The sequence below is a fragment of the Poromitra crassiceps genome, assembly GCF_964638095.1.
Source record: "Poromitra crassiceps genome assembly, chromosome: 3".
NCBI classification, from domain to species: domain Eukaryota; kingdom Metazoa; phylum Chordata; class Actinopteri; order Beryciformes; family Melamphaidae; genus Poromitra; species Poromitra crassiceps.
This window is the reverse complement of record NC_139625.1, coordinates 41,079,752-41,105,582: the sequence shown is the minus strand read 5'-3', so window position 1 is coordinate 41,105,582 and position 25,831 is coordinate 41,079,752. Positions and strand designations below refer to the sequence as shown.

The following is a 25,831-nucleotide window of genomic DNA, read 5'->3' as shown; positions in this document are numbered from 1 at the left end:
TCTTCTGAACACTTCCTAATCCTACCTACAAAGGATCTTCAGTTTAATTCTTCATTCTCTCCATCCGACCTGTGGGCTGTGACAGCTGCAGTGAAAACAAATAGGCCTGTGCTGTCCAGCAGGTAATTCTACCCTTGAGGTTGCATCTAGTGACATGAATAATTTATACATCACTATGGTTAAAATTGTGTTTATAGCATCCCAAGCAAACTAGCGGCTATAATAGCATGGTAGTAGGCCCCATCAAATAGCCTATACTTAGACTATCCCTATGTTATATGGGTTTTGGAGAGTACAGTATTGTACATGTGATAGAGTTAGGTTAGTAGGGGATAGGGAATATATGGTATAGTCCACTGCTGCTTTAATAGTTATAGTTTAATCTAAGATCAAAAGGAAATAGAAAACAAATCCCAAAATTAGAGGTATTTTTTAGCCCCACCCCCACCCCATCATCCCTCCCCCCGCCCTCAGAACGCGCATGCGCAAAGTCCAGCCGAACAGAGCAGACGAAACATGATTGCTTGCCAAGTAGTCTCGTTAAACCCCAGAGAAGAAGATGATTGGCAGTCTGTTGTTTTATGGGCTTTACCCACTATCACGGTTCTTCAATCGACGTTCAGGTAAAACTCACATCCCCGTTGCAAACGTGACAGTGTCGCAATGTGTCAGATTCGGTTGAGAAACGTTTGTTTAACTGATTTCCACGTGCATAATTCCTCTGAACAGCTGGTCCAGGAGTCAGCAGCTAGCTAAATGGTAGCTAGCTATAGCTGCTGACCGAGCAGTTCAGATTGGCTTGACATTTGCAGAGCGAACGTTTGCTGGGTGGGTGATTTTTAGCTTGCTTTTATGCCCAATATTATTGCTTGTGGTTGCACAATATGACACTATTTTTATGGTAAGTTGCAAATGATTTGCATGGTCTAAAGCCGTCTGCAACGCACTTGAAACTTGTTTGAAACTCAACCGCAACAGTTGCAAAACTTTGTGAAACTAAACGCCGAGTATGACTCTTCCTATCTCCAGGCAGAAGAAAACCTGATACAACACGATACATACCACACATCCGAATTGATATTATCGAGCTAGAAAACGATACACAAATAAGATACAAAGTTACAATGACACTCCCCACGTGATACAATATAATATACTGTAGCGAGAGAGAGAAAGGAAAAACAATGACAGACCGTTACTAATCTAGCTAGCTTGTTTTAGTGAAACAACACCGTGTTGCATGAGACTTGATTTGTTTTCTTAATTGCTTTGTCTAGGAAGATTCGTGCAAAAGCCGCGTGTCGAAGCATCTGTCCTGTGGTTCTCTCCATGTGTGTTGATTGATCTGTTTGCATCGCGAATTCAACAAATACATCCTCGGCCTGAAGATGCTTATTTTTGTATGCATGATGCAACCTCCTCCCACCTGTGGAGGGAGCTCATAAACCAGCTCAGTGTCTGGATCTGCCTTCTTCTTCTTCTTCTTCTATCAGATTTCCGGCAGTGTAAACGCTTCTAGGCGTATTACTGCCCTCCACAGGTCAAGTACGACTTCTTCTTCTTCCCAAAATGCTCCCATTCATAAATATTGTCCATACTAACACTCAGACGTAATTGTCTGAGTTTGCGCAAATGCGTCCCTCAGTATTTTATCGATATCTGTTCCCGATACGTCCACCACATCCAGGAACCTCTTTGCAGCATCCACCACCATTTCAGTCCTCTCAGTCTTCCCAGTTATACTTGCAGCACAGTTCAACACCATAGCAATAAAGGCCAGGAATCGCTTCTTATCCATGCAGATAACATTACTCTGATTCGATCTGTCCATTTCCTTTCTCGGTTCCTTTTGTACACCCACGCTGTCCTCATTTCTTTCCACCCTCTCACGTTTCTTCTCCATACTTTTGACAGCCTCAGCATATGACAACCCTTTCTTTTCTCTGACTTTACTCACTATTCTCGTATTCTTTTTGGGCACTGTGCTGATCCTGTATAGTGCTTTCCCTCACAATGCGCACATTTCACTTGCTTTTCACACTTACGATATGTATATTCGCAATCTTCCTCCCCACACTGATAACACCTTTTTTCTCCTCTACACACCGCTGCTACATGACCATACTCTTGACAACTGAAACATCTGAGTGGCGCCCTTTCATAGGGCCTCACCCTGTAGCTCACACTGTCCAGGAACACTCTTTCCGGAAGCCCTCCACTAAAAGACAGACACACAGATAAACTATCCTCTTTCTTACCTTCTACAAACCTAGACATCCTTCTGGCCTCATACACACACTCTACCTGTTCCTCAAATGACTTCACCTCCACATCAAGCGGCACACCACTTACTACTCCTTTCTTCATCGGCTCTTTGCTTAGTTTAAAGCACTCGACCCTACACTGATTATACTTACCTATCTCAATTACTTTCATTCCCTGATCCTGTGACACACACTCTATTACTACCAACCCACTTCTAGTTACCCTTATCGCTTTTACCACACCAACTTTCCTTTCCAGAAACTTTCCCAACTCATGCAGGTTACTGAAAATTCCATCCACCTTTGCCGTCGCTCTCATTCCTACAAGATACGAACCCTCACTCCCTTTCCTCACTTTCTTAACTTCCTGATAGCCACCGTCACTTGAATTACCACTTGATACACGATTACGTTTATTTTCAAGACCCCTTGTATCTTCACTTTCTGATTCACTCTCACTCGCACACTCAAACGCCATTGCCTCCGCCATTTTTCGAACTCCTGGATCTGCCTTATCGGCCCAGTAGCTCCTTATATTACCCTGGCCTGTGTGTCGTACTGTAGATACACACAGCTGATTTGAAATGACAGACTGCTAAGTGTCAAGTTGCATGACAATTATGTTTCATGCAATTTACAACCTGCAACTAGTTGCGTGAAAGTTTTGAGCATTGACAATATTGTATTTTAAATAAGCTAACCGTATTTTAAATAAGATAACGGTTAGCTTACACATGACGTGGACGTGGTCAACTCCTCAGCTATCAAGTTTAGACTTAGACGCTCCACATGACGTGAGAACGTCACCACGTGAATGTTTTGTTTTTGGTCAGTGGGACTGATAAACATGTGGCACTTTGCAGTGTTTAACATAATGTAGGTGTCTCATAGACTAAAGGAAATTGTGTTTTAACTTGACGAACGAATGAATGCATAACTGTCTTCTCTCACACAGAGGCCTCGAAGAAGGGTATCTCTCCTGCAGTTGTTAATGGCACGGCAGTGTGGAATGGTGGTGTTGTCCCAGCCAGGAGGTTTAGCCAGTCTCAGACAACCTTGCGGGACCCTGGGTTCAGCCCAAGCAGCGGGCAGAGAGGACAAACCGGAGAAGGGGTGAAGGAGCAAGCTGGCCCAGAAAAGGAAGACGATACAAGGCCTGACATGGATAAAAAAGAGGAAACTAAGAATGAGGTGCAGGGTGCAGTGGAGGACAAAGAAGCAGAGATGAGTGATGGAAAGCAAACAATGGAAGCTCCTGCGGCAGAAGACCAGGAAATAACTATCAAACTACAAGAGGAGTTGCAAACAAAGCAAAAAACGGAGGAGGAAACTATTGCACCTACTGAGAAGCTAGGTCCAGCACAAGATCTATGTGAACAACTACAGTGTCTGTCAGTGGAAGATGACGTACCAGAAACCACCTGTCCAATGGAGGGGGAAAGATGCATACCCAGCGTGGAAGAGTCAGTAACTACAGGTCAAGCAGCAGCTGCAGCAGCAGCAACAACAACAACAACTGAGACCTGGGATGAATACATAATGGCTGGTACTGATGAAATGCTTGCTGGGGCGAGCGGCCCTAAGCTGGATCTGGTCTCCCTTCTGTCGGAGCCTCACCCTGAACGCCTGCTACAGTCTTCACAAGCTAGCTGGCACTTCCCTGCTGGCCCAGGCTTGGCAGATGTGGTGCAGTGTCCACTGTGGCAGTTCCCTCCCATCAGCTACTACAACCCATTACAGCCAACGCTGGCCTTCGAAGGTGAGAATCAATCTAGTGGGACATTTATCAGTGAAAAAGTATGGGAATGCCAACCTCACACTGCTCACAGTATTAACCGCCATGGCATGGGAATATATAATCACCATTAGTATTTCAAATATGGGTATGCATACTGAAAAATAAAAACATATTCTTAATTAAATTACTTTGATAAATCCTATGTGTTAATAGAGAAGTCAGTCAGTTATTTTGTACTACTGCGTTTCCTCTCTAGTGAGATTGTATGTTTGTTTACACTCTTCCCAGCACTTAATTTACTCAGACTTGTGCTTTTCTTTTATCAGTGATGTGGAGAGTGTGGGAGGAGGTGGGTGAAAGCTCCACTGCAGCCACTCCACTGGAGCCTTTCCAGAGCTTCAGCTTGTACAAACCAGCCTTGTTCAACTTCACCGTCATGTCCTACAACCTCCTAGCCCAGGACCTTCTGGAGGCCAACCAGGGGCTTTACACACACTGCCCCCCAGAGGTGCTGGAGTGGAGCTACCGCTGCCCCCTCATCTTGGAGGAAATCCTGAAATGGGCACCAGATGTGAGCCAAAAGTCAACTGTTTTCAAATGGAGTGTACATGCATCTTTTTCACACATCTGAACGAGCGACTAGCGAGTGCAAGTACAAGTACAAGAAAGTCAAGAGTTGTGTTTGTATCCCATGTTTAGATCCTGTGTCTCCAAGAAGTCCAGGAGAATCATTACGAGGAAGACCTGCATCCATTCCTGTCTCAGATGGGTAGGCCAAATAAACAAGACGCATACAGTTACACAAGAAAAGAAGAGTTCACAGACAAAAGATGGGGAGGAGATGGATATGGAAATATACTGTGACAATAATGTAAAATGTTGGTATCGCTGGGGGGGGGGGGACAATACAAAAACATTTTGTATACTGATGTTTCACTCTTGCCCTTTGATGCCAGGCTACACCTGTGTGTACAAGCGACGCACAGGGACCAAGACAGACGGCTGTGTGACCTGCTACCGTGGTGACCGCTTCTCAGAGTGCTCAGTCAGACTGCTGGAGTTCCTCAGGCCAGAGACGGTGTTGCTGGACCGGGACAATGTGGGCATCGTCTTGCTGCTTCAGCCACTCATCACCCAAGGGTCAGAGGTCAAGGCGAAGGGCCCGCCCCTTTGTGTGGCCAACACCCACCTGCTCTTCAACCCCAGAAGGGGCGAAGTGAAGCTGGCTCAGTTGGCCATAGTGCTGGCGGAGATCAACAGCGTGGTCAAGTCCTGCGAGGCCAGAGGGGAACGCTGTAACGTCGTCTTGTGTGGGGACTTTAACTCTGTGCCGAACATGCCTCTGTACCAGCTGATCACCAACGGCCAGTTGCTGTACCGTGGTCTAGAAGCCTGGATGGTAAGAAGTCCAACACTTCACCGTCCACAATCTCTTCCACTGACTTCAAAATATCTAGTTGTTATGCTGTGATGTTAGCAGTAGTTCCGTCTATAACCGTGTGTGTTGTGCATCAGATATCAGGTCAAGAGGATCTGTCACACAAAGCCTGTCACAGACTGTTTGCCCCCCTGTGGCCCAGCTCTCTGGGAATCACTGACAAATGCCAGTACACCACTGGCAAGGAGACGTTGGAGATCCCAGGTCAGTGTCTGAAGTGTCAGCTGTGTTTTGTATCTAGTGTTGGGTATGCCCCACTATTTATTTTTATAATGTTAAGTTTAGGGATGAAATTCTATTGTGTTTCGTCTCTTCCCTTTGGGGAATAACATTTCCTCTCACACCGTTTCCTGCTGTGTTGTGATAATGTAACACTCCACTTCCCATCATATATCTGTCCTTCCTGCATAGGTAAACTTCAGTACACCCATGACTTCCTGGTGCAGTGGCGCTTCTGTCCAGTAGCATGCGTTCGTCCCCCGGACTTACCGCTGATCCCAGGCGTCACTGACGACAAACCAGGTACAGTCAGTCAGACAACTGGACCATTCTGCAGAATCCACAGTGTAAAGGCTGGAACACATCTACCACAGTCCAAAGAACTAACGGCAACCAAGGCAGACTGTGATGTTGCCCCACCGTCACGTTTTTCAGAGCCAAAAAGTTGCACTTAAACACACCGCAAATACTACAGCAGACAGGCAACTCGCGCGTACGTTCTGCGCCTGCATGAGACCGCATTCATGAATCAAAGCAGCGTTAGCCTACCATTTCGCTCACCACTTAAACGGTTTCGTAATATAGCTACTTCTAATCAAGAATATGTCTGATAAAAAGTATTGTCAGCCCTTTCCTGGTCTTTTGCTTTGGAAAGAAGAAAGGAAGAGGCGGAGCTGAATAATAAGGAGAACCGCACTAAATGGGAGATATACAGTTAGACAAAAATGTACTATATCAGACAAATTAATTACTCATGTAAACAAACAGTGCCACATACAAAGGCACATCCATTCATCATACAGTATGTGCTATAGTAAGAAGCAATAGAACCACTCATATAGAGACAATGCTACATAACCAGTTTACACAACAACCAGCCTCCAGATGGCACCACTGACAGGACTGGAGTGGACTGTGCTGGATAGCTTAAGTAGTTGCAAGGGCAAGGTGCTTTTTACAGCTGGTTTGATACTTTTAACTGGCTATACTATCATGAGAACAAATATGGGTACAATTTGTAATTTCAACCGGAGGAAGTGGCCCCAGATCACATATTCGAAGATATTAAAAAGCTTTAGTACAGAAATGTATTTGATGATTAATTCAGAGCCACCTTTAATAATAACCATCATTTATTTAAACTTGAGGATCTCTTCAAGTGCATGCAATTGCAATTTCTATTAATTGAATTTCATATTTTACTGTTATCAAATCAATTAGTAAAGTGGAGATGACTGTAGTCAAAGTGCCTGTATGCATTCTCCAGTAAACTACATTCAACTTCCAATCATTTCTGCTAGAATCAAGGGACTCATTTATAACCGTTGCGCACAAAACGGGGCCTGAAAGAGGGTTATGCCACTTCCCACACAGAAGTTGTGGTCGACAAACTTGACCCACATCCAACTTAGAAACCCCTCTAATAATGTTGTCGGAAGAACGTCCCGCTACAACTACTAAATACTACAACTACTAAATACTACAACTACTAAATACAACTACTAAATACTACAACTACTAAATACTACAACTACTAAATACTACAACTATTAAATAGCCTCTTTGTTGCTTTAGTACCAAAGCTGATCATTTGTACAAAAAGCATCTACATGTCATTAGAGTCTAATGACATGTAGATGCTTTTTGTACAAGTCAGTCTAATGATTAGACTGACATGGTATGCATTAGTCTCAAGTATGTACATTACCATCTTTTAGCAGAGACCTAGTTTGTCACAATTAGATGAATCCAACAGATTCAAGGTGTTAGGCAATAGAGCTGAACAGTCACGTGACATCTCTTGCCCCGGAAGTGAGTTTACCATTCATTTTCTACATAGACATCTCGAAAAATCCTTATGAGTTTTAAGGCTGGAACCAAGCCAACCCGTGACCTACTGAATTGTGAGTGACCATAAAACATTTCAGTTGGAGCAAAAACAAAAAAATAACGAGGGAATTCGTTTTTTGTTTTGTTTTTTTGTCTATGGAGAAAATTAATGGGAAACTCACTTCCGGGGCAAGGGATGTCACGTGACTGTTCAGCTCTATTGGACTGGATGCAAGTAATGATAATGATGTGCTATGACGCTAGCATGCGGGGTGCATTGGAGACGTGGTGCGAGGAGCAGCTGTCTGCTTCACCGCGGTCACACACATCCCTGAGTCAGTAGTCGAGAATAGAACTTGTCTATGCGTCCTTTATTCATATCAAATGAATGTGAAATGTTGAGTATGTGGTACTCTTTCCAAAAAGAAAAGGCACATTTACCCCAGGTCAGTCGCAGCTCTCATCTAATCTTCCAACTTGTCATGATGGTTCAGAAATCTGTGGTTTTTATTTCTCTCATTTTCTACAGACCCTTCCAGGGAAAATCAGACAAAGTTTCACAGGTCAGTTCAGCAAAAAAAATATATATATCCCATATTCCTGTTAACAGAGCACATTGACAACTCTTACTGCTTCCACTGTTGAATATAATATACTGTATTGCATCCACATGGATGGATGGGTTATCCAGATGGAGATTCAGCTGTCATAGCAGCAACATAATTGAGACACATTAAGGAATGATGCTCTACTAAAAGCCACTGTAATAAAGAAGAATAAATGCAGTAGACCTTGTCTCATGTCACATATGAACATAGTCAAGAACACACTTGAGGTGGAATAATAGCTTAAATATGCTGGAAATGGAAAATACAAAGTGTAAATGAAATGGTGATCTGTTAATTTTGTGTGTTACAGGTTCACTCGCACAAACGTCAGTCATGGGTTCAATCACACACACGTCAGTCATGGGTTGGACCTGCAGTCGGCCTACACCCACGTTCTCCCAGGCTCCGGCCACGCGGAGGTGACGACCCTGCACTCTGAAGTGGGAGCTACTGTCGATTACATCTTCTACTCCCCCAAACACAACTCCTCTGATCATAAAGGTGCGTTGTAATTAAGTTGGTCGATGTTACTGCCCACCAAGAATCAAACAGAACTATGAATTTGCTTGTGTCATGATGACTTTTTTATTTTATTTGTTTTATTTTTTTCCCAGCTGGCCACCTGGTGAGTGGAGGTCTGAAGCTGATTCGTCATCTCTCCCTCCTATCAGAGGCCGACCTTTGGTCAATGAACGGATTGCCCAATCACATATTCCCCTCTGACCATCTCAGTCTTCTGGCCAAATTCCAGCTGAACCTGCATGTTGCATGATGCTTTTTTGTTGTTGTTTTTGTTGTTTGCTTGCTTGTTTGTTTGTTTTTGTTAGTATGGTTACAGTTACTTCCCAAATTTCAAACTGAGTGGGAGGTCAGCATAATATTTTTGTTCAAAAGTGCCAAAGAAGGAAAATGAGAAACATACAAATATTCAGTCCTGTTCAAACTGTTTTTTATTAGATATAAAGGCTGCGATAGCACTTAAAATTTTGCAATTGGTGCTGTAATGGTTCATACCAACAAAAGAAAGCGATTGCTTAACTTTTTTATTGATGTGATAATGCACTGACCTGTTTACTTTGCCATTGACAACTGATTGCTATATATATGTATATATATATATATATTTTCTTTTTTAACTTTTCTCATCATGAGAATTAAGAGTTCTCTGTTTATACGGGTCAGTTATAGTTTTTCAGATAAATATTTTGATTTAATTTGTGACTCTTTTGTGCCTTTGTTCCACAATCCTGCATGGAGAGGGGAGAAAAAGCATGCCTCATGTTTGAAACGACAATCTCATTTGTTATTTGTGATTTCAGAATCACTTTTATTGCCACAGTATGCAAGTTACATACGAGGAATTTGTCTTAGTGTCTGTATGCAGCGTAGCGGTCACATCAATATACAGAGATAGGAAGTAGGAAGATAACTAAAGACAATCACAAAGTTGCAAGTGCAATCAAATCGAGTAAATATATACAATATGTACATGAGTGGTGAAGTGTACTGTGGATGATAAATATGAATTTACGTTGAATTTACATGAGATTTACAGACAGTTAAATAGACGTTAAATAGGCAGTGGATTTACATGAATTTACAGTCGGAGTTAAATAAGAGTTTACATTGAATGTACATGAAATTTACAGGCTAAGTTTAGCAAGTGATCTGCATCAACTACCTGTTTAATCCTCAAGTTCATGTCTAACTCCTTGTTCATCCAGCCTGACTCAGACTGCGAGCTGAATGCTGGCACTACTCGTCCCATCCCACTCCACTGTGGCACTCAGTTTGCCAGGGAGATGTCTGTGTGTGTGGGTGATGCAACAATGAATAATTCATTCAGATAGTGTGGAGTGTTCATGCATGATGGGGCTCAGTCAGGGGGTTTTACACTATAGAGTGGAGTGTCCACTGAGGCGTTTGTCATCAGTAAGACTCCTTATTTCACTCTCACTCTCTTCAGTGGGTTCTTGAGTATGCTGTGTAAATCTATTTTCCTCCCCATTCCAAAGCCCGTGCCAGTATTTTGCCATATTTATATTACTAGTGAGCATATCTATATTACTAGAGAGTTGTAGAAGTTGATTTAGAGGATTTGGGTTGTGTGCAGCTGTATTTCCCCTGTGGCATCAAACCCACACGGCCAGAGGAAATGGGTCAGTAGGTTTGTTTTGAAATAGGCCACTATGCCTTCTAATACATGTGGAATCCAGCAGAGTGGAAGACAAAGAATTGTTTATCTTTCTCACAGCTTCTTCCAGCTTCCATCTTCTAGTGGGCAGTAAATACAGACTGCCCCAACACAAACCAGCCCTCATTTTAAGACTCCTAATTTGAATCACATCACACACTCAGCTCATTTCTTTACTTTATAGTTGCATACAAAGGTTATTTTATTATAATAAAGACTCATGTAGACGAAGCAGCTGTTAGAGAGCTGTATCATCAACCTAATGTTTCTCCCTATGCATTGCTGACTGGTTCTCATGGAACACAGCGGCCACTTCAGTCCAGCCTTCACTGAGAAGATGAGGGATGTCATGTTGGCAGTTATCGGTAGTGAGGCCTCAGAAGACTGCTGTGCTGCTGTGAGATACCTTCCAGTGACAGAGGGATCCACTGCACTTGTGTGTAGAGGATCCCTGGTCATCAGCAAAGCACAACTGACTACCGTAGTATGATCTCTAACACTGCAGCAAAACCTGGTAAAGGCAAATAACTATTCTATATGATGAATGGATAATACAGGCAGTTTTCAACATTGACTTCCAATGGCTTAAAGCTTTACATGTATTTTACGTTACATTTCCTTAGACAGTTAAAATGAGGAATGATGAAATGACTGATTTATGCTAAACTAGATGGAACCGTACCACAGCACTTTGTTTGATGGGATGTTTTTGTTCACTATTTTATTGCGAGTCCCAGGATCACACAGAGCCTTTTATAGTGTTACTGGCGTCAAGTTTTTTATGTATACACATAGCAGGGATAGTGTTTGGAGATCTCCCTGGTCTGTCTCAGTGCCAGAGGCGGCTCCTCAGCTCACAGCACCCTGGTTTCAGTTTAGTCTTGGTTGGCAGGATAACAGGCCCTGTGCTCGGGCTGACTGCACAGCATGATTTGACTCACTACACACTATTGATCTCACATCAAATCCATAACCATGAACTCCTTAACATCTCATTACCATCATAACCATGAACTCATTAACACCTCGTTACCATCATATATGATTGCAGGAGAAGAAAAGAACACCTTATTGCCATCTCCATAGGGAGTCTTTATTGTGATACTGGAGATCATCAATATTTTGGTACAAAAAAAATGTTTTAGAACACTGAAATGAAAACGGACAACATCTACACGCAAAACTGGTGACTGTGGCAACATATTGAGAACAGTGCATGATAAATGGTGGTCTACTGGTGATCATCAACACTGAAGGAGGTATAAAATGACAGAATCTCCAATTAAAAAATACAAAAGTGCCGTAAACAAATTTCTTGACATCTTGGCTAAAATGGAAATTGGTTGCTAGGATACCACTTAAGGCTAGTGAATAACTGGATAAAGTTGCTACAAATAAAAGTAAGAAACAATGTCATATTATTATATAAAGCATTTATATACGGTATAAAAACTGACTTGTCAGTATACAGAAAATGCAGAGGTCAGACAGCTGCATCGCCATTAGTCACCTTGACAATCAGTTAAGTGAAAGTTTTCCTGTTCGGTAGCCGGAGTAACTCAGTGTCCTGTTTCTTATAAAATCTCTCATCAGGTGCACTTTCATGCTCATAAAATATACATATGTATATTACCCCATATTCAACCATCATCTAAATACAGTAAATAGCATGCTAATCATGCTAACTGCTGTAGATAACAAAAATGTGTCATACATAGTCCTACTGTTTATGTCATGGCTATTTGGGAGAGCAGAGATTGCATCGCTGTATATTTAGTTAGGCAATGTGAATAATTAATTGGAAATAAAAGGTTTTTCTTCTTTTCTTTGAGTCTTCATACAAGGCACAAGGGTAGTGGTTTGCAACTAGTCACTACAAAAGCAGTTGCTGCCCAGCAGAGCCTAAGGTTTAAAATTACATTACATGATTTTGCTCATTTACAGTACAACATGACAATACAAATTGCACACAAGCCTCAACAGTTATTTTGGAGAATATTGTGACACCAAGGAAACCTATGATATGTCCAGTAGCACATTTACATTAAGTGGTTGTCTTGCTCAGCTTTGGAGAAGAGTCATATTTCACATTGTATATCATTAGCAAAACGCTGCATCATTATTTAAAAATGTTTAAAAACTAAAAGGTTTTTGACCCCTTTCAGAATTTGGAAATTTTCTGAGCACCAATCACTTTCCATACTCCGCTCCAGAAAAGCTTTGTAACAATATAGAAACAGAGTGGCTGAATGATCTGTTTGTCTTGGGTAGAAAAATGGTGACCTATTCAACAACAGAGCCTCTGAACAGGTCGATCTGTACAATGGATACAAGTGTCTGGTACCCTTGTTAGCAAGTCTCGTAGCTTCACAGGCAAACTGAAAAACCTCTTCAGACTCGAATCTGATATCCGTTCAGGTCTCCGGACGGCTTCTGTTCCAAAACCTTCTTCTCTGCAGAGGGACTGTAACAAACAAACACACAAATATGAGCCGTACAGAATAACTCCTGCACAAAGGAAATCGTGACTAATTTAACCAATTCCACAGCCCTGAGGATAAATAAATCATACCGTCTCTCAATTCGGCTGATCCTGCGTATGGGGCTGCCTGGGCCTCTGAGGGGCGAACCCATGCTGTTTCTCCTGTCTTTGGTAGGAGAGGGAGGTGCAGGCTTTCCAATCTGCAGGAAAACAGCTCACATTACTCCTAAGTGGAATCTCTTTGACTAAACAGTTGTGGCAAACTGAACACCCAAGGGTAGTTTGTCAGGAAGGGGATGGAAAAACACACAGAGAAAAAAAACTATAATCACATTTTCAATTCCTTAAAAGCATCAGTGGTGAGTTTCACTATGCTCACAGCCTCGCTGTACAGGAGGAGGTAGAGTCTTTAATGTGATTGTGCGGAGAGCACTCTGTGTAAAAGATCAGCCATTGATGGAGAGAGCCAGCCATGTGTGACGCACAGCAGAGCCAGCACATCAGTTTGATTATACAGAGCTTCATTACTGTTAGGAAGAAGGGGTGATGAGAGATCATCATCAGTAATAATAACGACAGACAGCGGGGTCAACTGCTTGTCACCATGCATGAAGGAATGGCAGAAGTATAGTCAAAATCTAAAGTTATTAAGGACGACATTCTAACTGATAAGGACAATCATAGTTAGCAACCCCCACCCCATTATTTCTAAAAAATAAAAATATAGAGATCAGATGCATCCAAATTGAATTGTTACAACAGTAAGATTTCAGAAATGTGTACAATAGCTTACTGTTGTCATGTGTACGGTAGCCTATTGCTGTCGGCTGCATAGTGTGGGACTTAAAGCTACAATGTGCAACTGTTTTCATGTTAAAACAACAATAAATAAATTAGTTATATACATCATCAGTCTGTGTCTGTGACCTGGTGTGTACAAGCCTAAATCTTCCAGGTTGCATGTAATTGGCTTTTCAATTATGTTTGGACTTTTTGGGGCATAAACCATTTGCCTTGAGTTGGGTTGTGGCTATCAAGATGAGGCTAGCGGCTACAGCACAGGAAAGCCACAGCAACAACAACAATGGTAGAATACAGTAAGAAAGGAAAGAACAGCAAAGCTAAGCGTACAGCAGACTATTTAAAAACATGGTGAACATTAGCATTAATTTTATTATAGATTGCCTGCACCATCTGTGCTGGTTTTCCAGATGCCGTTTCAAGGTAGACAGCTGAGGGTGAGCAGGGTCGGGGTAGCAATACACTTCCACCCCCAAAAGTTTAAATACCAGGATAGGAATTCTACTTCAGTTATTGGAGAGTTATGAAACTCCCTGACATCCTTCCTGATTGCTTGCCTTGCACTGTTTGTCCAAGCTGCCTGCCATACTGTACCTTTAGCCTCATGTCTCGAGTGTGTCTCTCCAGCTCCCTCCGAAGTTCCTCCTTGGACAGTTTGTCGACATCCAGAATGGAGTGTTTCCATGCTATCTGCTCCACGCTGTGAGCGTCATGGGACACGTATTGGCCGATCTTGACCTTGCGCAGGGTGTGCCAGTAGCCCCGGTACGCCCCGTCAAATTCCTGCACCAGCTCCATCAGTGTTCGGAACTCCAGGGGCTTGAACATGAGGTCCTCCCTGCGGCTGATGCCCAGCGCGCCGAAGCGCCCCCCGCTGTGAACTCCCAGCACAATGTGGTGGAAGTAGTTCCCTGAGAACTGAGTCTTAAAGCTGAGGGGGAAGCGCTCCACACCTGGCATGTTGTTGGTGAGGTAACTTCCGCATGCTGGGTCAAGGAAACTGACTATCAATCCCTTGATGCTATGATGTCATCCTACTCTGGTCGTATAATTCTACATGCAACACTACCCAGAAGGTCATAACATACCGTAAGCAAAAACAAACAACAGATCCAATGTACTCTAATGGCACAGTGATACAACTGAGAATGTTTGCAAGACTGTGGTCTTGGCAAGAAGACCACTGGAACCATTGGAAGAAGTCCAATCTAATCAATGAAGGCTTGGCTGCCCCTGCCATGCCAGTGTTGCAACATCACTTGGAGCATCCTACAAGGCTATTTGTTCTGCTAGATTAGACATTGTCTCGAGAAGAATGTGGAAAGACAGTATCCAACAACTAAACTGTGCCAAAAAGCACACTATCATCCCATTAGCCAACAATTCTGTGGGATACGCGTCTCTTCTAAAGTAAAGCATTGTAAATAAAGCCGCCAGAGTGTTTACAATCGTTGCAATGAAATGTCGAGTGATGATGATGAGGCAAAACACATCACATTACCAATTCAAACCATCACAGCATGCCAATAAAAAGATACATCCCCAGGATCACGGCCTCCAGACATTTGATTGGCAGAGCCTCCCGTGTCATCTCCTTAGCAATGTCCATCAACCTGCGCAGAAGATTTGCATGAGAATGAGAGTAGGCTTAATACAACTTAATATCTTTGTTAGAAGACATTAATACATTACAGATCGCAACAGAAATGACACTAACACACTGTTACTGATTGCATGCAGACGAGCAAAACTAAGATTTTCCATGAGCCATCGAAATAAAATCTCTGCTACTAAATCTAATAAAGTGAGGTCAGTAAAAGTGCGTTCCAGGCATCTGCTGGCAAGACAGATCCTGTTATGCCTCAACATGAGTTCTTACTCACAAATGCCTTGCGTGCACCAGAAATATAGGATGTCCTGTGTCTGCTGCCACGGCCCTCTAAGTCTCTCTTCTTCTGTGACATGTACGTGACTTTTACCTTTTCAAACACAGACCATCCACTGAGAAACATCAGAGAAGAAACCAAGAACCAAGGCAGACTGTCAGCGTAGGATAACAAAGAATGGTTTCTTACGCAGTAAGAGGTCGGCTCTTCTTAATCTCGAAAAACTGTGTTCCGGTGTGATTGTACCTGCAAGATGCTGTTAAGTTCATCACATAATACAGAGAAGGTGTGTGAGACTTTCATCACATAATACAGAGAAGGTGTGTGAGACTGTTAAGTTCATCACATAATACAGAGAAGGTGTGTGAGACTTTCATCACATAATACAGAGAAGGTGTGTGAGACTGTTAAGTTCATCACATAATACAGAGAAGGTGTGTGAGACTTTCATCACATAATACAGAGAAGGTGTGTGAGACTGTTAAGTTCATCACATAATACAGAGAAGGTGTGTGAGACTGTTAAGTTCATCACATAATACAGAGAAGGTGTGTGAGACTGTTAAGTTCATCACATAATACAGAGAAGGTGTGTGAGACTGTTTCATCACATAATACAGAGAAGGTGTGTGAGACTGTTTTATAATACAGAGAAGGTGTGTGAGACTGTTTTATAATACAGAGAAGGTGTGTGAGACTGTTTTATAATACAGAGAAGGTGTGTGAGACTGTTTTATAATACAGAGAAGGTGTGTGAGACTGTTTTATAATACAGAGAAAGTGTGTGAGACTGTTTTATAATACAGAGAAGGTGTGTGAGACTGTTAAGTTCATCACATAATACAGAGAAGGTGTGTGAGACTGTTAAGTTCATCACATAATACAGAGAAGGTGTGTGAGACTGTTTTATAATACAGAGAAGGTGTGTGAGACTGTTAAGTTCATCACATAATACAGAGAAGGTGTGTGAGACTGTTTTATAATACAGAGAAAGTGTGTGAGACTGTTTTATAATACAGAGAAGGTGTGTGAGACTGTTAAGTTCATCACATAATACAGAGAAGGTGTGTGAGACTGTTTTGGAGCTATATTTCATCACATATAATACCAAGAAGGTGTGTGGAGCTATGGCAGAATGCTCTGCTGCATGCAATGATGAGAGGAGACAACTCCTTAGACTGCTTTGTGATATTCATAGGTTGTTGGTTAATTATGGATGAATTCCTGCCCTGACTAGAAAGAATGTTTATGCTTTATATAGAATATAGCATCTAGAGTGGCCTACTTTCTGTTGTTTGGCCCATATTTAGCAACCTGTGCCAAAACACTGGGTCAGGTGAGTAAAAGGCAGTCTGAAAGTATCATACTGGCTATTTCTCCTGTAATGCTATGTGTTTCAATTTGTGTGAGATCAGTTATGAATTATCCATGATGCTTGAGGCAGTAGCACATGGTAGTGAACGGCGAAGAAATCATACAGCGTTTAAAAAATGTCTTTCCAGCTATTAGCAAGGATTTAACCTTCCCAGATGTCTAAATAGACTCCCTCTTAATGGTCAGCTAGCCATTGGCATTATCCACTAACAAGCCGATTGTGCCATGTTAGCCAAAGGATACTGCAAATCCCTGATGTATTTCTGTATGGCTTCCAGGCGCTGTGGGATAGCGGTGGTAGGTTGGTATGTAGGCACACTCGGTACTGGAATCTGTGGGACAGAGGACATAAGCAACTCCAATAGTGTCATACAATCCCTATATTCACTACGGTTGGAGAATGTCCTCTTGTTCAACCTCCAGGCTCCTCTCTATTCAGTTTTAACTTAATTTAACTCAAATGTAACTGAATTGTTCTGCAGCCAGCCTCACGAGAATTAATTGAACCTATGATATAACATTCCATGTGAGAACACAGGCACCGTTTTCTCCTGCATCTAACACAACAGGGTCGTGCAGCATGCGAAGGCGTGATTTGACAAAGCTGCAGATTGGCTCATATCGCTTCATTGCAGTAGGAGGCTGAGGACTGACCATTCATCATGTCCTACTAGGGCAGTCTGTGGAGTAGAGGATGTCACTGAAGAAGACTTTACAGTGCATTTAAGTAAATATCATGAGTGTACATGGCTTCCTGTAGGCTAGTGTCATGTCATGTGGGATCGCACAATAGCACTGTGTCTAATAACTTTCACCCATAACACAAGGGTGTGAATTGCTTCTCCAGTATGTGTCAGTTTCACATGGAGAGTGTGAAGTGAAGGTACTGAGCCAACCACTATTTCCACGGATAATCAATTATGCAACAATCTATATGAAGCCATAAGTGCAACAAGTTGATCTCAGCTCTGTTGGCTGTGCACACATGGCATACTGATACATGGTGTTGTTTGGTGCAACTCATTGAAAGGGCACCGCCTCACCTTGGGCAGGTCAGTGGCACCCCGGATCTCCTTCCCCAGACCTTCACCGTTGGGGTGAATTCGGGCTACATGGCGCCACATCCTCTCCCAAGTCTCCTGGTCCACCGGCAGGCCTCCCCTGTTCACGAAGAAGGGCACCCCTCCATCCCTCAGCTCCTCATCACCTTCGTCCTCCTGCTCCTCGTCCCTCTCCTCCACTGAGCTGGCGGTGGTCCTCAGCATCACTCCGCCTCCACAAGGCAGCCAACGGTGTCCTGGCACAGAAATGTCCTGACAGACGCCTTGCCCTCTCAGTCACTGCTAATCTGCTTGCCGGTTTAAGAAGGCTCCCACAGCAGATGACCAACTCATGACATCCGACAGCATATGCCGCAAGTGGCTTTACAGTCAGTGGCCTTGAAAGTCAAAAGCAATGGAGTGTTTAAGGAAAATCCACTTCTCTTTAGGTAGTTGAAGCAACAGTGGACCTCAGCTGAAAATGCTCTCTAATGTAATGATTTCAGTAGATTGGTCTGAGCTACAAAAATAGCACTAATGTAACGAGGTAATTTTGCAGATCGTCTGTGGCACTTAGGAAGAAGACTATTATTTTAACTGTAGTGTGTTAGGCTATTATTACAGGCTATATAGCAATAGGCTATTCAAGTATCTAAATAAACTAAGACAATAAGGTGATAGTAACAAGCTATTCAAGTATATAAATAAACTAAGACAATAAGGTGATTTCAACTAAGCCATGAGGATGTCCAGTCTATTCTAATGCAGATATTGTGAATGTGTAAGTGCAATATAAACACAACTAGCACCGATATAACGTTAGGATGTGCAGCCTATTCTAACGCAGATATTATGAATGTGTAAGTGCAATGTCTAAACACAACTAGCCCGGATATAACGTTAGGCTATCTGAATCAAAGAGGATGGACTCTGCAAATGACAAAGTAGGGTTCACTAATTCCCAGTACCGTTATCCCAGAGGTCATTCACACTGTAGAGAGAATATCCAGCAAATCAGTTTTGTGGCGATACAATCCCATGTCCCATACGCTCCTCATTCGGTGCCCTCACTCAGTTCAGCTCCATTTCTCACAAGTCGGACAGTTCATTGTTCCTGCAGATGCTCTTGGCTTCAGTGACTGCGGGTTGGATTCTGCTCAGACACTCCCAGACCTCCACTTACTGCGCATGATCTCCGCTAGCGGATGACCTCAGGCGTGACTATGCTGCCTTCAAGTTCTCCTCGTAAGCTCCAACTTCCGACAGACTTGTGTCATCCGCTTCTCATGTATTCGAGTGCCTTTGATTGGAAATAACAAATCACGTCACCCCATAATAAAAGTATTTTTTAGTGGGATAGTAGTGTCTACATTTTGGAATCGGCAAATTGTTTGATTGTGTCACAATGGCAGATTGAGAAAATTCATGTCAGGCATGTTACTGATGCATAGACACCTAGAACATGACTTTATAAGAAGCAAAAATGCATGAATAAAGGTTAAAGATTACATGTGTATCACACAAAACATACACTAGTACTAAATTACATCCTTGTTGCTATCATTTAGATGTGTACATTCTCTCACACACTTGACTCATAATTACAGTATTCCAACAGCACCTGAACGCAGGAATCTAGACCCCATGGTTCCCAGAGTGGGATCCTTGAGTCAGTCAACCAGCAACATGAAGAATACCGGTAGTTTCATCTAATTATCATCACAGTGCGAGAACTACGACTGATTTTATAATAATAAAGGCAGTTGTGCAATAATAACTCAGATCATCTTGTCAGGTGGGGTTCCTCCGGCCAAAAATAAAACTGATTGTCTGTCAAAGTACAGTAGTATACGTTTCTACATACTCTCATGGAAAATGTATTTTCCAACAGCTTTTGAAAACATCTGGACTAAACCCAATTACATTTGGTCCCTAGTAAGGCAAAATAAGTTCACATGGAAATACGATGTAATTATCCTAACAAACTTTTTTCTTTCCGTTTTGAGGATAAATCCAGACCAATGTTCTTTTTGTGGTCTTCCTTATCGAAAATGCTCCTATTGTGTCTGTGGTAGCCTACACAATAGTGAGTTTTGCTATGGTATTCTTATATACCATACCGGGAGAAGTATGGGTTAGCGCCCCAGCCTGTATCTTGAGGAAGAAGCCCAACAAATCCACGAGAGGCCTTTTAGGAGGGCCATTCAAGCCGCAAGCGGAGCCTGCAGTACCACCACGGCCCAAGAAACCTCATGACCCCAGGGTACATCACTGATGATACGTCCCAGTTGCATCCATGTGATGTTTTTTTCTTTACATGTATATAGCGACTTAGCAGTTGAAACTATCTCGTTCACTTTAGTTTTCCTCAAGGCCTCATCACACCGCCGCTTTTCGAGTGGAGACAAAATTCCTTATTTCATTGGAGTTATTATTTAACATAAATAAGGGTAAATTTCTTTTTGAAGTCCGGAGTCACACCAAACCTATTTCTCAGTTGTTCTGCATATACAGGTCAATTCAATTTTGAGATTAAATGAACAAATAACATAAGACATCCCATTATGTGATTTGAATGTTATATTGTTGTACTAAAGCTAAATAAAAACATACAAAATGTGAATTACACCAATGATGTAAACATGAGCTAATTAAACGACTGGTTAAAGATTAACCCACAATTGTCAAATTATTTTTGCAGCATATTGCTGCATCTTTGCATGCACAGCAAATAAGCATAGGCCTATAAACACATTTGGTGTGTATGTGATGGAAAAATGTCAAGACAACGTCCACTGCAGTAATTAATTTATTGAAAGCTGGAATGTGCAGGCAAATACAAAAATAAGTTTTTTGTTTTGTTCTGCAGTATTTGCAGTTCAATTACAACCCAAATCCTCCCCAAATAAAACTTAAAACCCTCCAAAAATGTGTAAGGAAAATGACAGGAAGCCAAAGTCTATTTACAGGTCCAGTTCAGTTGGAGATACTTTAGAATCTTGGAGCACCATAGTCGTCAGGCATCCGTTCAATATTGTACCTGTGTGTACACACACACACACACACACACACACACACACACACACACACACACACACACACACACACACACACACACACACACACACACACACACACACACACACACACACACACACACACACACTTAATAAGCACAGCCACCCCCAAATTATTTGCTACAGAAAATGTTGAAAGTGTTCATCTTAACCTGTGGTTGGAGATGTACATGATGGGCACTCCTGGAATCTTCCTCACCCTTCTCTTCAGGTCTCGGTCCACGGTGGCCAGGATATAACACTTGTGCTGTACAAGATTTGTTTTTAAATGTTATTCACATCTGCCCTTCAGTGCCAACAAACTACACAATGACAAAACACTTTCCCACTGTCAAGTTTTGGTGACCGTGATCAACTAGGACGGATCTGAAGCAGAGCACCTTCACTGCAACGTCCATACAAACTATCCCCAACTGCTGTTCCACATTCCTACACACTACTCTAATCATCACCTTGGACATTCAGTGCATTCTCTGCATATTAGACAAGTCTGTGCATATTTCTGGACACATGGCGGTATGTGTCCGACTTGCTCCTGCTGTAATCATGAGCCTTGGCAATAACAGCAGTTTGGATGACTGCTAAATGTCATGATATTGAAATTAGGGCTGTCACGATATTACATTACTACAGATTCCTGCTAATGAGGGAGAAGCAGGGGAGCAGCTAAACGGTTGGGAGGCGATGTGAAAGTGTCAATGGTGATTACCATTACCACCTGCTGTGTATGTGTTTAAAAATAATGTGTATAAGCGGTAATTTTCAGGTAAAAAAGGTATGACTGACCCCCATTGTTGAAACACACATGTGTGGGTGTTCAGCAGCAGCAGGCAGCTGAATGAAGCCTGTGACACAGGTGAATGTAATCACCTCTCGTAACGGACAAGCCCGTCTTTTATTGTCACACGAACACCACAATACATGCATGCGGCCACAACACACTCATGCTGACGGTGGCCGGTGAAAAGTGTCCTCTGCATTTAACCCATCCAGGCATGTCCTTTCCTCCGAGGGGCAGGCCAGGAGCAGTGGTCGCTTTCTCGTACAGCGCCCGGGACCAACTTCGGATGTTGTCGTCACTGGTCGGATGACGATGACGATCTGATCTTCTGCATGTTTTTGGTGGGGGGGGGGGGGGGGGGGGTTATATACGGAGGAGCCCCCTGGGGGGAGCATGGGGAGAACATGCAAACTCCACACAGAGAGAAAGGCCCTTTCAACGAGATAACCCACCTGGGCAGTAGTAGGCACTGAAGATATGGGGGGAACACAACCACAGCGCCCACAGTGTCCCAGGCGAGAATCGAACTCAGGACCTTCTAACTGTGAGGCGACAGCGCTACTGACTGCGCCACCGTACCCCCTGTAATCAACTAGGTGATTACATTCACCTGTGTCACCCAAACTCCACAGAGTGGGAATATTTTGGCTTTAAGCAGAATGAGAGGAGAGCCAATTAACCTGAACAAGTTGATAGAGTATGTGGACTTTGTTTAAAAACAGTGGCAAACGAAAAGTGGCAAACCAACTAAGGCGGTGTTCACACACAATGCGCTCATTTGAGCTGCCAGCGTCTTTCTGCAATTTATTCTCTATGTAAGGACGCGCTAAACGTGCTCCTCTTTCAAGGAACGTACCTGGCGTTTAAACGCTGGTGGCGTCTTGTTTTTTTTGGCGGAGCGCTCTGGGCGTTATTAAGATGAAAAAAGTTGAACATTTGGAGGAAAAGCACGCTGCTCGGCTTTTCACTCATCCTACCTTTTCTCCTCCCAGAGGGATCCTTAACCTCCGCTGCTGCCAGAATTGGCAATAATCTGGCTTTCATGTTGACAGTGAACAACATCAAACAGACAAAACCAGCTGGCTACCGTCCGTGTGTTCATTGTGTCCTAATCTGTACTGCACGCGACTGCAGGGGAAAACAAAATGATGCACAAAAAAAATGCTCCGTGCGCTGTGTTTTGTGCACAATGGAAGCGCTCTCAACATGATTTCCATAGCGTTCTTACTGAAAAAAGCGCATTGGGTGTGAACGCCGCCTAAAGCTAATCTAAAACATAACCATCCCATCCAGTTTTCCCAACTGGGAAATAGCAGTTGTAGATATTCACACAGAAGTCAAATTTTTGGGGGACGATCAGTGATTTATAATAATTGCGGAGATGGAGCGGTTGGGTTTAAGGGCCTTGCTCAAGGGCACCTCAGTGGTGGTAATGAGGGAGGGGTTAAGTGCTGCTTTTTCACTTTCCGCACCCAGATGTATCCTGCCGTTTAGTTGAAAATTCAAATTGGTGAATTATGAACGTGAACTAATTCATTTTAAGCCTGTGAACTGAACTTTGAGCTAGCTCTTATGTGAACTTGCACAGCAGTGAGTGGCAGCAGTCTGGGTCCAGTTTAAATAGGCTCGCTTAGTCTCGTTTCTTCTTACACATCTACATTCATACATGAAAGTATATTACCTGTGTTACCCTCTGGACTAAGCAGTCATCAGCATATGTTCCTTTGTGTGTGCATGGCAGGCGCTCAAACCGAGGATCCTTGGCTATCCTGCAAAAAGATGAATTGTGTTATTCCATCAAATTAAACAATTATAATAAGAGAAAGGGGCCCCTGTCGGAGTGTACAAATAATGTCAATTCTAGCAGCTTTTACCTGAGTGCAACTCTGTACTTCATTCCAAGTTTTTCAATCTCAGCCATAACACAGTCTGTGATACATGGTATACCTGGGATGGGAAAAGATTGCAGAAAAATTGTGAAACAATTTGAAAAAGTAGCCCTCGTCTTATTCACCACTGGGCAATATTTACAAGTACGGTACTCACATTTGGCGTACAGGCAATCCATCATAGACTGAACAATGTCCAATTTGGCCTTGATGGAGAAGTTGATGAAATTGGTATCAACTAGAATGTGGTATGGTGGACCAAGCTGAGTGTTGTACTGGAAGAACAGACATGAAGGGTGCTTTGTCCTGTACAATGAATGAAGGACAAAAAATTAAATTAATAAAAATGTAAATAAAACATCAGTCAACGAGCCAGCGGCCACTATTGATGCCCCAATCCAAGCTCTTTTGTGACCAACTTACACCTCTGTCTGCTTGAGTTGTGAGGGATCTTTCTTCTTCTTTTCTTTTCCTTTAGCACGGTCCTTCTCTTTTCTACAAAACAAACAAGGAGCTTATAGGGCTTTGGGAACAAAATGCTTGCACACTTGTCTTTAAGATCCCCATATAAGGGGATATATTTGTGCCGTTACAAATATCAGAATACAATTTAACTGGGTTAATTGAGGCTCGATACCGCTAAGGAATGAGCTGGATAAAGGGTAGCCTCATTTGTTCCCTCGCCCATGGCTCTAGGACTTGGTCGCATAAATAAAGTTACCATCTGTGATGTGAGGTTCCAAGTGGATAAAATGGTTCCTTACCCGTTTCCGATGTCGTATCGCAGATTCGAAGATATAATATTTCTCTTTTGGAAGCCAGTAGTACAGGTATGTCTGGAGGTGTTAAAATTATATTCCTGCGTGAAACATTTAAAAGCAGTCTTTTGACAGCCTGTGCCAAATTTACAGCAGAGTGTGTTTGATATTACTATCACGGTGCACCGCTTGCACATGGCGAGCAAACATTGCAGTCACATGGATACGGCGGCACAGTGAAAAACACGTCATGGAATACTCAAACTCCCAAGGTTCCTGTACTGGGCCGCCTCTCCTATCCTAAATTCTGCACAGGCTGCCGAAAGACTGCATTTAAACGGTTGTTTCAGGCAGGAATATCATTTTAACAGCTCCGGACATACTACTGCCTTCCTTAAGAGGAATATAAGATCTTCAGATCTGCGATACGACGTCGGAAACGGGTAAGGAACCATTTTATCACATCACTGATGGTACCTTTATGTGACTGAGTCCCAGAGCCATTGGCGATGGAACAAATGGGGCTAGTTAAAGGAATAAACATAGGTTAAAAAGAGAAAACTATTATTACAACTGGAACTCACAATCTCTGATCTTTTAGACTGATCATCCTCTTCATCGCAGCAAACTTCTTTGTTTTCTGCTTCCCCTAGATTGCACACACAAATTGCATAATTTAACAATGGCAGGACAATAATAATATAGTAAACTACATGATTACACTGCTAAAGTCATAACACATACACATACAGTATACACACACACAGAATTATGGAGAGATATTGTATTTTGTTTTAGCAATTCTTTATGCTTTGGCAATATTGTACTTGAGACATTCATGCCAATAAAGCGAATTTGAATGAGAGAGAGAGAGAAAGCGAGAGAGAGAGAGAGAGTGAGAGAGTGTGTCAACGTTAACGTTAGCTAGGTTGGGTTAGCTCGGGGCTAGGCCTAGGTTGGTAACGGGGCAAAACCTTCACTTCTGCGTTAGTAATACAACGTTAACGTTACACAATAACCAAGTTATCATATCACAACAACTGCAATATATTATACAGCTAGAAAATACTTACCATGTTAAAACTTCAGCAACCACATCAGCTGAGTGTACCTTTCGTCTGTCCTCGTGGACCTCGGTGCGACTTCTAGTGATGTCATCAAAAATCGACACCATTTCTGCGTATTTTCCTGTTGCTAAGCTAATGGATAGCAGGCGAAGGTAGATGCAGTGTTTTCGTAGCATTGCAATGTATTTATTTCACATTTATATTGTGTTGTTTTATGTATTTGTGATATTAGTAGTTGTATCTGATGAAGGTTTTTGTGATTTGCCTCTTAATAACTGCTATGTATCGTACACGAGGTTTCTTAAATTACGCTGACATTGATAGCTAACGCTAGTTGGTTAGCTTTTGGGCATATGTCAGCGCTAACGCTATAGCGTTTGATGATA

General features: G+C 42.5%; 3 protein-coding genes across 3 annotated transcripts; 1 reads left to right on the top strand and 2 right to left on the bottom strand.

Moving 5' to 3' along the window:
- The first annotated feature begins 517 nt into the window (after nt 1-517).
- angel1 (angel homolog 1) lies at nt 518-9,311 on the top strand. The gene is made up of 10 exons (XM_083634000.1): nt 518-623; nt 3,220-4,023; nt 4,329-4,573; nt 4,702-4,771; nt 4,959-5,401; nt 5,518-5,644; nt 5,852-5,962; nt 8,019-8,052; nt 8,408-8,598; nt 8,712-9,311. The coding sequence occupies exons 1-10, from the start codon at nt 560-562 to the stop codon at nt 8,867-8,869; spliced, it is 2,247 nt and encodes a 748-aa protein (XP_083490126.1). The 5' UTR covers nt 518-559; the 3' UTR covers nt 8,870-9,311.
- Nucleotides 9,312-12,480: 3,169 nt separating this feature from the next.
- On the bottom strand, nt 12,481-18,327 carry vash1 (vasohibin 1). The gene is made up of 7 exons (XM_083633369.1): nt 17,877-18,327; nt 17,077-17,165; nt 15,650-15,706; nt 15,113-15,187; nt 14,169-14,550; nt 12,864-12,973; nt 12,481-12,755 (listed from the first exon to the last, which is right to left on the bottom strand). The coding sequence occupies exons 1-7, from the start codon at nt 18,096-18,098 to the stop codon at nt 12,683-12,685; spliced, it is 1,008 nt and encodes a 335-aa protein (XP_083489495.1). The 5' UTR covers nt 18,099-18,327; the 3' UTR covers nt 12,481-12,682.
- A 2,339-nt stretch (nt 18,328-20,666) lies between these two features.
- On the bottom strand, nt 20,667-25,537 carry fcf1 (FCF1 rRNA-processing protein). The gene is made up of 8 exons (XM_083634108.1): nt 25,452-25,537; nt 24,963-25,027; nt 24,044-24,115; nt 23,778-23,926; nt 23,606-23,678; nt 23,413-23,500; nt 21,103-21,197; nt 20,667-20,913 (listed from the first exon to the last, which is right to left on the bottom strand). Exons 1-8 carry the CDS (start codon nt 25,452-25,454, stop codon nt 20,865-20,867), a joined length of 594 nt encoding a protein of 197 aa, XP_083490234.1. The 5' UTR covers nt 25,455-25,537; the 3' UTR covers nt 20,667-20,864.
- Nucleotides 25,538-25,831: the final 294 nt, after the last annotated feature.